This window comes from Suricata suricatta, chromosome 4 (assembly GCF_006229205.1).
Source record: "Suricata suricatta isolate VVHF042 chromosome 4, meerkat_22Aug2017_6uvM2_HiC, whole genome shotgun sequence".
In the NCBI taxonomy this organism is placed as follows: domain Eukaryota; kingdom Metazoa; phylum Chordata; class Mammalia; order Carnivora; family Herpestidae; genus Suricata; species Suricata suricatta.
Genome location: NC_043703.1, coordinates 129,053,054 through 129,065,356, shown reverse-complemented (window position 1 = coordinate 129,065,356; position 12,303 = coordinate 129,053,054). Strand labels below are relative to the sequence as shown.

The 12,303-nt window shown below is 45.4% G+C and overlaps 1 protein-coding gene across 1 annotated transcript in view; it reads left to right on the top strand.

Annotated features, from left to right (window-relative positions):
* Window positions 1-5,032, top strand: part of TTL (tubulin tyrosine ligase) — a 35,661-nt gene extending 30,629 nt beyond the window's left edge. The window contains exon 9 of the mRNA XM_029938536.1: window positions 1,541-5,032. Coding sequence (XP_029794396.1) covers window positions 1,541-1,655 — 115 coding nt within the window. The 3' untranslated portion in view covers window positions 1,656-5,032. The remainder of the gene's footprint in view (window positions 1-1,540) is intronic.
* Window positions 5,033-12,303: the final 7,271 nt, after the last annotated feature.

The following is a 12,303-nucleotide window of genomic DNA, read 5'->3' as shown; positions in this document are numbered from 1 at the left end:
CCCCACTCGTGTCAGAGCCACGCTTCGAGAAAGCGTCTGCTCAGGCTGTCTCCTCCTCTGTCCTCGTGCATGCTGTGGTCCATTCTGGGCTGGATGCTGTCCCCTCCACCCCATAGAAACTGTTCTGAGGTCCCCAGCCACGTCCACATCACCAAGTCCGGCAGCCCCTTCGTGTCCGAACTTCCTGAACCTCTCGGCTGTGTTTGGGGCAGCTGCTCACCCCTTGCCGAGATGCTTTTCTCTTGTGGGTTCAGGCACACTCTGCACCCGGAAGGCCTGCCTGCGGAGGTGTGGTCGGGATGGGCCTCGTGTTCCTCATCAGCCGACCCAAGTGGGTGGCCCAGCCCTGGGTGTTTGTCTTGTCTCTCTGTTACGCTTTCTCTGAACGTGGCCGTATTCAACTTCATAATTTTACAACCACCAAATTGCATCACAGCCCAGAGCTCCAGACCAGTGTCTGCACCGGCCTGCCCAGCGTCCTGCAGGGATGTCTGTGGATATCTGAGAGGCACCCCCGACCCAGGCTCACCCATCCCTGTGAATGCCCACCTCCCCTCTGCGCAGAGTCTAAGCTGGAATCCTGACCCAAATCTGGCCTCCTTCTCTCCATTACCCTCAGATTCTGGTCATTGAGGCTTGTCAGCTCTGCCTCCGGCCTTGGCAGTCTCCCGCCATCCCCCACACTCTCCTGCATGTTGGCCTCCATCACTGTGGAGGCTTTTGCAAAGAGCCTTCTAACAGGGACCTCCTCTCCTGCTCTTGCCCCAGTAAAATGCACTCTCCATGCACACTGCTCTTCCGTTGGTGCTGTCCTCTTCTCCCCTCCCCATGGGCTCTCTCTTTCTCACCCCCTCCCCCTTCCCTTTTTCCCCTCCTCCTGTCTTTTTGGGTCTGTCTTTCCTCTCCTTCATCCTTTTTTCTAAAATTTTTTAATGTTCTTATTTATTTTTGAGAGAGAGACAGAGTATGAGGAGGGGAGGGGCAGAGACAGAGAGGGAGACACAGGATCTGAAGCAGGCTCCAGGCTCTGAGCTGTCAGCACAGAGCCCGACGCGGGGCTCAAACTCAGGAACCCCAAGATCGTTACCTGAGCGAAGTCAGACACTGAGCCACGCAGGTGCCCCTTCCATCCTCTTCTCTACCCTGTCGTCCACTGTCTGTCTGACTTCACTCGTTCTCCAGATCTCGGATTAGCTGTCACTCCCAGGGAGTCTTTCCTAGAGTCTTGTCAGTCACCCAGAGAGGGGTAGTATACCCACTGCAGACAGGCAAGATGCCTCCTAGACCCCATTAAAAGTGCCCATCTTCCCTGCCAGTGAGAGCAGGAACTGTTTGTTCACCTGAGACCTGAGACCTTCCAGAAATGTTCGTGAAGGGGGTGCTTTATCTTCGTGCCATGCCTCCTGCAGCGGAAACCAGTTTTACAGATCTGGTCACGAGGTGGAACGTGTAGGGCAGGTCCTAGTGACAAAAAGCGTTAAGACCTTTCACGTGCACTTTGATGAACATCTTCAATGCTGTTTTTAAAAACCCGTTTCAGGAAGCTTTATGCAGAGCTGTGCCAGGGCATCGTGGACATAGCCATAGCCAGTGTCTTCCCACCCCCGGACGTGGGGCCGCAGCACGTCCAGCCGGCCGCGTTCCTCAAGCTGTGAGCCGGCGAGGCGCCCAGAGCTGCCTCAGAAGAAGCGCGAGCTCCTGCTCCAGGGGGAGGTGAGAGGTCGCGGTCGCTCGTTCCCAAGCCCGAACTGGAGAAAGCGAGGCAACCGGCCACGCCGTGATCGAAGAGAGAACACGAGAAGAGGCGACTTCCCCAAAGAGCAGTTGCTCGGAGGCTCCCAGGTGGCGCTCGCAGCACTGCCATCGAGATGTGGAAACTGTGGCAGACCCTCTGAGGGGAGAGTAGAAGATTCTTCTAAGGGGAAAAGACAGGGACTTGATTACTTGATGTTCTCATCCTTCAAAAAAAAACATCCAGTTTTTATCCTAAGGCAGCATTGGGAGCAGCACCTCTCCTCCCTGGGGATCGAGACAGTCGGACCTTTGGTTGGTGTCTTTCCAGCTGCTGCAGCCTTAGTGCCTTAGCTCTATGCCCAGCTGCGACCCTTCTGTCTGGGACAGGGAGTGGATGTGATAGCTTTCTCGGGAGGTGGCCGAGGTGGCCCCGCCCACCCCTCCCCACAGCACCCAGCCCGCGAGAGTCTGGACAAGCAGGCACCCACAGTCCGCGGTGCTGTGCTGGGCGCCGCCTCACAGCAGAGGGCGTTTTCCTCACCACCTCCCTGATGGCGTTTGGTTGGTCACCTGTCAGGGTTGCTGTGGGCTGGGCACCAAAATGGCAAATGCCGCTCTCGATCTGCTCTGTGCATGTTTTAGAAACCAAACAGCAAGTTTGCCGCAACATAAGCATCAAATAAGCATGAGAGAGAAAAAAACACGATGTCTTGCTTTACTTAATAGTTGGGTATGGTGGATCTTGGAAATATGATGATTCTCAGTTATCTTTGTTTTAACCATAATTCTACATGCACTTTTACAGTTTCCTTTTGTTTCTTCTCTTTTGTGTAGTTTTAACTTTTGTAGAAACCCCTCTAGGGGGCAGCAGAGTAGAATTCCATGTACACCTGGCCACCGCCACCAGGTGGCACTGCCCCAGACCCAGGCAGCTTTCCTCCGTTTTCTTGCTCTCCAAGCACCTCCTGCAGGAGCTGGAAGAGGTTTTGTTCTCGGGATGATTCTCTGCTTCTGCCCCTTGACATCAGGGTGAGGCTCTGGACAAGTGTCTGTCTGGCCCGAATGGGGGAGTCTCCTAAAATGGGAAAGATGTGGTTTCAGAGCTCCACAGAGCATCTTATAAGTCAATAAATGTGTCTTGTTAGGTGTAGTTTCCATTTCCTGGATCAAATAGTCTGTAGATTTTTCAAGAGGCTTCATCACTACCAGTGGGAAGAGCAAAATGCTACTTGTGTTCAGTGTGAGCTGAATGAATCAGGTCCTCCTTAGAGTGCTGGGACCCACAGCAGGCCTCCTGACCAGACGTGCTGTGTTCTCCTTGCGTGTCTGTATGTGCTCTGTCATTCTGTCTACTTGTCACCAGACAACAGTTCTACAGTCAGGGAGACTTTTTCAAAAAGAGAAAAGCGAGCAACGCCTCCTCAAACATGATGAGATGTGGGAGCTTACAGCGCAGAAAGGAATCAGGAATATTTCATAGGTGCAGCAGTGGGTGTAGGAAGCGATGGCATTCTGTCTGGGAGAAGGAGAAGGGCCCAGCTGGTCTAGCTCTTCTGTGAATGTGGAATTACAAAATAAAAGGCCTGGTGGTTCCCGAGGAGACAGATGGTGAAGTTTGTGTCCAGAACAAAATAAAACCGTCAGTGGTGAAAGTCCGTCTGGGAGGGCCAGCACTGTTGGGTTAGCGTCTAGAAAGTGTAAGTGTCTGAGTCCTTGGGAGGGCTCTGTGCACTGGTGATGGGGAAGCACGGAGGTTTCTGTAGTGCTATCACATGTGAACGCAGATTTGTAACGATCTTTTTGACCTAAATTTAAGGGGCATTTGAGAGTTTTCCAACTCTTACAGTGACAGAGCTAAGAATTTAGATGTTGGAAGTCCATGGATTTTCTAAGAAATTTAAATCAGTAGCATATACGTGAAGGAAGTAAGACTTTAAAAAAGAAAGTTCTGCTTCATTCCTCACGTGATTTCAAATAAGTATCTATTTTATGCATTTATTTTCAGTCAAATGAGATGGTTGCCTCAGAACTGTCCATGCCCTTCTGTGGTACCCTTGGCACAGATGGTTATGCCTCGGTCTTCAGTTCATCTTCATACATGTAGTCCGGGGACACGTCGCCGGTTGCTGGGGGAGGAGGTGTTCTTTATGGGGAGGTGGCGATTCCAGTCTTCGCGCTGGCATTGAGCTGCACAGGGCGAGATGAGCTCGCTGACCTCTCTGTGCCTTAGTTTCTTATCTCATGGGAGAGATTGTTGCCTGACCCCGGGACTACCTCAAGGGCTTTTAGTGAGGACAGGTGAGCTTCGGAAGACTCAAGAACCTGTACTACCAAGGTTCTCCGTGCTGACTGTATGCTGGACTCGCTTGGGAAGCTTTTAAAAAATGTTGTGTTCACACCCTCCCCCTCTCTCCCACCTCTGACCAATTAAATCGGAACGTTAGGCCTCAGTATGCTCTGAGATGCCTTAAAGGACTGCTTGAGAAGGAAAGACAAATACATTATTACCTTAGAATAATCAGATAAGGCCTGGGACTTCTTTTAAAAAGTTCCTTTTGGAAGGACAGGCATTTCTTCAAGAGTGACCATGTTGTTGCTCAACACGTTGACACATGTAGTCATGATACAGGCAACTGCTGTCTGAGCACGTTCTCTTTTTGCTTCTTGTCCCAATGTTTGTAGATGCAAACGTGTTTTCATCTCCTCAACCCAGTTTGTGAAGCCCTGACAACAAATGTAAACAGGCAGGAATTTACAGATCTGCTAATGTGTTAAGGTTCTTGCTGGTTGAGAGAAAAGCCCTTTCCGTCACACTTAACTCCTGTGGGAGTTGCAAACTCGGTTTTACCCAGAACATTGAAGTGCCTCAGCATCTGTACGATGCAGCGGAGCAGGTGCCGGCCTCCATCCCGGCTGACTTGATGTTTCAAAGTAGTGCCTCAGGACCGTGATCACAGACTTAGAATGTCAGGCAAGCAGTGCTGGAAATGTATGGGACCCACAGGATCCGCAAGCAGCTGCGCAGCTCCAGAGGGTGTTTTCCTTGGCAGCCAAGGTTGTGTCGAGCAGGTGTGGATCCAGCCCTGTGGTGGGTGTGCTGGGGACTCTGCTAGAGAAGACAGGGTGCCAGAGTTAGGTTTCCTGCAGCATATGGCTGCTGTGGAGGAAACGCAGTGATTCACTTGTCTCTGATCCTGAACACAGAATCTGTACCTAAGAGGAAATGACTTCTGAAATAAGGTGATTTTATGAATGTTTAAAATGCCCAGAGCATTAAAGTAAAGTGATATTTCAAGTATTTTTGTGCCCTTTGGTTCTATCATCTTACTGTGGTTGTTGACTGTCCTAGGATAGCACTGGTTATTTGAATCCATGACTTTGTTACTCAGAGGTAGGCAGACTTTTTCTGGAAAGGGTCAGATTAGTAAATATTCTAGGCTTTACAAGCCAAACAGGTTCTTTGTTGCATATTCTTTTTTTTTTATTTAACTAATTCTTAAAATGTTTTCAAAAGGGGCATCTGGGTGGCTCAGACGAGTAAGTGTCTGATTCTTGATCTCAACTCAGGTCTTGATCCCAGGGTCATGAGTTCAAGCCCCGCATTGGGCTTTGGGCTGGACATGAAGCATACTTTAAAAAAAAAATGTGTTCTTTTTAGTACATACAAACACAAGCCAGATGTGGCCATTGTTTGCTGACCACAGCACGCTACTGACTACATAAGCCAACAGATTGTCCTTTGAAACTGTAATGAGCTTCCTTAGGGGGAAGCGTTGGAACAAAATCCAGTTTATCTCTTACATGTCTTGTGTATTGTCTGAATCATGATGCAGATTGTCAGGTGAGTCCAATGGGAGTGAGAAAGGAGGACGCAGAGGGCCTTTCTGAAAGGATCAGCCAGAAGGCCACAAAGTCTTTACTAAGACTTCACTAAGGCCAGGTATATAGTAGGTCTCACACACCTCCAGGATTTAGTGTCATTTATGTAAACTGCAGTTAACTTGTGACTTCATGTGTGATGAGGCTGAATGCTTTGGCCTTTTTTCCCATGTATGGCTGCTTTCACTCCATAAACACGCTTCTGGCACAGAGAAAGGGTCTTCCACAAATGCAAACCCAGGCTGCTTAATTTAGCACTCCAGACAAGTTTCTGATATAACACACACCCACTAGACACAGTGTAGACTGCATAGGCAGGGTGCAGGGACAAGCAGATATGGACTAGAGCAGGAAACTATTTAGGATCCTGAGAGTGGATAGGTTCTAAGCTTTTGGAGGACTTCTCTTAGAGGCTGGTCCTGCTTGCTGTCGGTTAGCTGCCCCTTCTTCCTAAAGAAGCTGAGGTTATCCCATTAGCCCCACAGGTTCAGTGATATTTTAAAGATGTCTCCCCCAAACTATCCCTAAACACAGAGGAAAGTGAACCCCGCTTCCATGGGATATTTGGTGGCTCAGCTTTATTGCTGCAAGCAAAATTCCTTTTCACAGTTCACATGGGGGGGCATCAGTAGGAATAGTATGGTAGAACCTCTGAAAATCCTCTCTCCATGAAAGCAGTGGGAACACTGGCAAAAACTGTCAGGAAATTCACCAAAGGCTTGTAACAATCCAGAAATATTTATTAAAGAAGAGTGGTTGCACCTTGGTAAGAAGAGAAGTTTTGTGATGTTTTAAACCATGCTATTTTCATCCCCCTTTTCGTAGCTCCACGGTAGCCTTGGAAATGAAAAGCCCCACAATCATGGTGAAATCCAGGAGTCCAGCAACCATGGAAAGGTAGAGTGGGGTTAGAGCCCCTCCACAGCCCCATTCCCAGTGAATTACCATTATTTGACCTGTCTGGCAGTTCCTCTGAGTCTGGATCCCAGGGCTTGTCTTTGGCATGTCTCAAAGTGTGCCCAATGTAAACAACCTTTTCCCTAGTGAGTTTGTTAAAAATAATCAGCAGCGATTGTTTATTTAGCACCTCAATTTCCTGAGTAGACTGTAAGAGTTGGAACAAACAACTAGCTGTCCAAAAAACTTAGAAGGAGAAGATGGGGAATGAGATGTCCACTGGAAGTTTTGAGAAGATTTTGAAGACTACAGAAGGCCACACACATGTACAGGCCTCTGTGCATGCCTGGGGAGACTTCATTCCCTCAGCTTCTATGACCAGGAGGATCTGCACAAGCAGGAAGGATTAATGCAGAGCTGTAAACTGCCTCCCTTGGCATGAAGGCATGCCCGGCACACACACACACACACACACACACACACACACACACACACACACAACCCCTTGGCAAAGGCTGGAGGACTTACTAGTCCAAGTGTTTAAGGAAATCTGTCCAATGATTAGCTAACCACTAAGCTAACAACAGAGACTTTAGTGGCCATACATCATGGACTATAGTCTTTACAGAATTATTTCAGGAAACTCTAAAAAATAAACAGCAACTGTAAACCCTGAGGAGGACAAAGTATCTGGTTTCCAAGGGTGCCCCATCATAGTATTAAAGTATTCCAATATTCAACCCAAATTATGAGGCCTGCAAAGAAAAAAGAAAGTATGGCCCATGGAGGGAAAAGGCAATCAGTAGAATAGAAAACACCCCTGAGAAAGCCCAGGCATTGGTCTTACACACAAAGACTACTTAAAATGTTTAAAGAACTGGAAAAATGATGAGAATGATGTGTCAGCAAAGAGAGAATATCATTAAAAAGCTATAAGTTGTTTTTTAAATAGAACAAAGTAGAAATTTTGGCATTAAAAAGTACAGTAATGTAAATGCAAAATTCATTGGAGGTGTTCAAAAGCAGGTGTGAGCTGGCAAAAGGAGGAATCAATGAATCTGAAATCAATTGACATCATCCAATCTGAGGAACAGAAAAAGAATGAAGAAAAATGAACAATGCTCCAGAAATGCAAATGTTTACCAACATATATATAACAGGAGTCCTAGAAGAGAGGAGAGAGAGAAAGAGACAGAAATCATTTTTGTAAGAAATTGTAGCCCAAAACTTCCCACTTTGATGAAAAACATTAAAATACATCCAAGAGGGAGCACCTGGGTGGCTCAGTTGGCTGAGTGTCCAAGTCTTTTTTTTTTTAATTAAAAATTTTTTTCTAATGTTTATTTTTCAGAGAGAGAGGAAGAAAGAGAGAGCGCACATAAGCACAGACAGGGGAGAGGCAGAGAGAGGGAGACACAGAGTCTGAAACGTGATCCAGGCTCTGAGCTGATCCAGCACAGAGCCTGATGTGGGGCTTGAACTCATGAACTGTGAGATCATGATCTGAACCGAAGTTGGACACTTAACCAACTGAGCCACCCAGGTTCCCCTGGAGTGTCCAACTCTTGATTTGGGCTTGCGTCATGATCTCAGGGTCATGAGAACAAGCCCCACATTGGGCTCCATGTGGACTAGGAGCCTGCTTAATATTCTGTCTCTTGGGCCGCCTGGGTGCCTCAGTCGGTTAAACATCTGGCTTTGGCTCAGGTCATGATCTCAGTTTGTGGGTTCAAGCCTAGCGTCGGGCTCTGTGCTGACAGCTAGCTCAGAGCCTGGAGCCTGCTTCGGATTCTGTATTTCCCTCTCTCTGACCCTCCCCTTCTCACACTGTCTCTCTCTGTCTCTCAAAGATAAATAAAAAACATTAAAAAGACTCTGTCTCTCTCCCTATGCTCCTCTCCCTTACTCATATATGTGCTTTCTCTCTTTCTCTAAAAAATAAAATAAACATTTTTAAATGCATCCAATAAGTCCAACAAACTCTTAAGTGGGATGGACTCAAAAAGATTCACACCAAGACATCAACCACCAAGAAAGTAACTTTAAATATATAGTAAAAGAGACAAGGAACCTAAAGTGTTGCCTTAGAAAATATCTAACAAAAAAAAGGCAATAATGAAGAAATAGGGGAAATAGATATAAAGCATATAGAAAACAAATTGCAAAATTACATAATTTGATTAAATATAAATGGATTAAATACTATGACCAAAAAGGCAGAGACTGGCAAAATGAATAGCAAATCAACTGTAATCAATTTTATACATCTACAAGAGATAGATCCAAAGACACAAATAGGTGAAAGTAAAAATATGTAAAATATGTAGCATGCACATAGTTGCTTACAGAGAGCTTGAATGGCCATAATAATATTAGACAAGATAGGCTTTAAGAAAAAAAGTTGTTACTACAGGCAAAGAAGAACATTTACAAAGGTTAAGAGATCAATACATCAAACAGATAAAACAGTTATAAACATATGCACCTAGCAACAGAACCCCAAGATACATGAAGCAAAAACTGGCAGAACTGAAGAGAGAAAGAGTTCAACAATAGTTGGAATTTTCAGCCCCACATTTTCAGTAACTGAACGACAAGTCAGAAGATCACCAAGGAAATAGAAAACACTGCAAACCAACTAGATCTAAGAAATACCTATAGATAATGTCACCCAACAAAGTAAAATACACATTCTTCTCAAGTGCATATGGAACATTCTCTGGAATAAATCATATGGTAGACTATAAAGCCTCAGTAAATTAAAAAATAATTGAAATTAGGGGCCCTGTCTGGCTCAGTTGGTGGAATGTGCTACTCTTGATCTTGGGGTCATGGGTTGGAGCCCCACTTTGGATGTAGCTATTACTTTTAAGAAAAATTTTAAAAATAAAAATTATTGAAATCATGTTTTCTGACTACAATGGAATATAATTAGAAATCATTAACATGGGGCACCTGGGTAGCTCAGTCGGTTGAGCATCTGATTTTTGCTCAGGTCATGATCTCTAGGTTTGTGAGTTCAAGTCCTGCTTTGGGCTCTGTGCTGACAGCTCAGAGCCTGGAGCCTGGTTTAGATTCTGTGTCTCCTTCTCTCTCTACCCCTCCCTTGCGCGCGGGCACTCTCTCTCTCTCGCTCTCTCTCTCTCGCTCTCTCTCTTTCTCTCTCAAAACTAAAACATTTTAAAAAGTATTAAAAAATCATTAATAACAAAATTTGAGAAAATCACAAATATGTGGGAATTAAAAACAGTCCTAAATAACCAGTGGATCAAAGGAAGAAGTAACGAGATAAATAAAAATAGGAACACAACATACTAATACTTACGAAATGCAGCTAACATCATGCCTAACAGGAGATTTATATTTTTTAATGACTATATTTTAAAAATATCTCAGGGGCGCCTGGGTGGCTCTGTCAGTTAGGCATCCAACTCTTGATTTCAACTCAGGTCATGATCTCACAGTTTCTAAGATTGAGCCCCACTTGGGTGCAAGCTGGCGGTGCACACCCTGCTTGGGATTCTCTCTCCCTCTCTCTGTCCCTCCCCTGCTCTCTCTCTCTCTCAAAATAAATAAAACTTAAAAAAATATATGTATCAAATCAATAACCTAAACTTCTACCTTAAGAAATGAGAAAAAGAAGGGTTTAAATCCAAAGTAAATACAAAGCAGTAATAAAGATGAGAGTAGAATTAAATGAAATAGAGAATAGAAAAACAAATGAGACCAGTTCAAAACAAATGAAAATAGATGAGACCAAAAACACTAACTTGGAAGTTGGTGCTTGACAAAACTTTAGCGAGACTGAGCAAGAAAAAAAAATTAAAAACTCAGACTACTAAAATAAGGAGCAAAAGAGGATACATTCCTAAAGCACAGATAAAAAAGGATCAGGGGGAATCAATGAACGATTTTATGCCAACAAATTAGATAACCTACATGAAATGCACACATTCATAAAAGACACAAAACTGATGAACCTACTCAAGAAGATAAAATCTGAACATACCTAACAAGTAGATTGATTAATAATAAAAAAATATTTTCATAGGGAAAAGCCCAGGATCAGATAGCTTCACCGGTGAATTATAACAGTGTCAAACGTGTAATGCCTCCATATAATGGATTCTTACTCAGCCATGAAAGGAATGCTGATGCAAATGATTGCCCCAGTAATAATCCTCTCATTCTCTTGCCTTCCAGGAGCCCTTGACTAGGGGAGAGGACCTGAAGGAAGAGTCATCCTTAAAAAGAGCAGGGATACTGTAAAGAGAGAGGAGGCAGAATTTAGGTTACAGCTGCAGGCATCTTGGTAGGTTTTATGGTGTCATCATAGAAACAAGGTAACTTTTAAAAGTGATAGAGAAATGAAAACTACCAGCTGATCAAGGTAAAGGTGAAATTGACGGGAGGGATGGATTTCCAATGGGGCAGGAGGACATTTTTAGGAGGTGGATTTATTCATTCTCTTAATAGCTGTGATGGTATTGCAGGATTTTTTTTTTTTTTACTACAATACCCTGTGGGTCATTGTCTTGCTGCTTTGAAGAATGAAGAGGTGGACACAAAATGAGCAGCAAGCAAAAAGGTATTGGAGTGTAAGATTAGAAAGGAAGAGAAGTAGGAAAGCTCTCTTTACAGAGAGGGAACATTCGAAAGTGAATGCAGGAGGACTGTAGGCAAGGGTCCTTGTTTTATAAGATGTGGTCAGCCCTCCCCCATCCATTCCCCCTTGTTTCTTCTCAGACTCTATCCTTACTGACTTGGTAGCTCCAGGTGCTGAGTTGTCCATTCCTGATTGGCTCCTTTTCATTGTATGAGGGGTGTGTATGGCCATACTTAGGCCTTTCCTCAAATTCCTGAGGGAAACCTGAGGCGGAGTAGGTGCCATCCATTACTTTTTTTTTAAATTATTTTTTACTTATTTTTGAGAGACAGAGAGAGACAGTGCAAGCAGGGGAGGGTCAGAGAGAGGGAGACACAGAATCTGAAGCAGGCTCCAGGCTCTCAGCTGTCAGCACAGAGCTGGACGCGGGGCTTGGGGCTTGAACCGAAAACCGTGAGATCATGACCTGAGCCGAAGTCAGACGTTTAATCGTCAACTGAGCCACCCAGGCGCCCCTCATCCGTTACTTTCTTAAGAGGAACCTGACGCATCAGGGGGTTTGCTATGGTCAGACACTCCCAGCGTTGTTCCAAAAGATGTGTTTTTCCCCACCCAGGGACCTCAGGCCCTAATCTTTCCTTCTCTGCCTACTGAATCCTATCTTCTATCATAATGGTGTATACATAGGTCAAAACTTAACGTGTACACTTTAAAATTTTTTTAATGTTTTATTTATTTTTGATACAGAGAGAGACAGAGTATGAGAGGGGGAGGGGCAGAGAGAGAGGGAGACACAGAACAGGAAGCAGGCTCCAGGCTCTGAGCTAGCGGTCAGCACAGAGTCTGACGCGGGGCTCGAACCCACGAACGTGAGATCTGACCTGAGCCGAAGCCGGAGGCTTAACCGACTGAGCTACCCAGGCGCCCCTAACGTGTACAGTTTAAATGTGCGTATTTTATGTCAACTGTGTTGCAATACAGAATACAACTGTTAAGCGCCCGCGCGCGCGCGCGCGCGCGCGCACACACACACACACACACACACACACACACACACACACACGAAGTTGAAGAACAACTGCAGGCATTCCTTGATAAACCCATATTCTGGGGAGGTAAGGGATTCACAGGACTCCTAGAAACTCAAAGGACCTTAAACCCTTGGACGTACGGCCTCCCACACACCC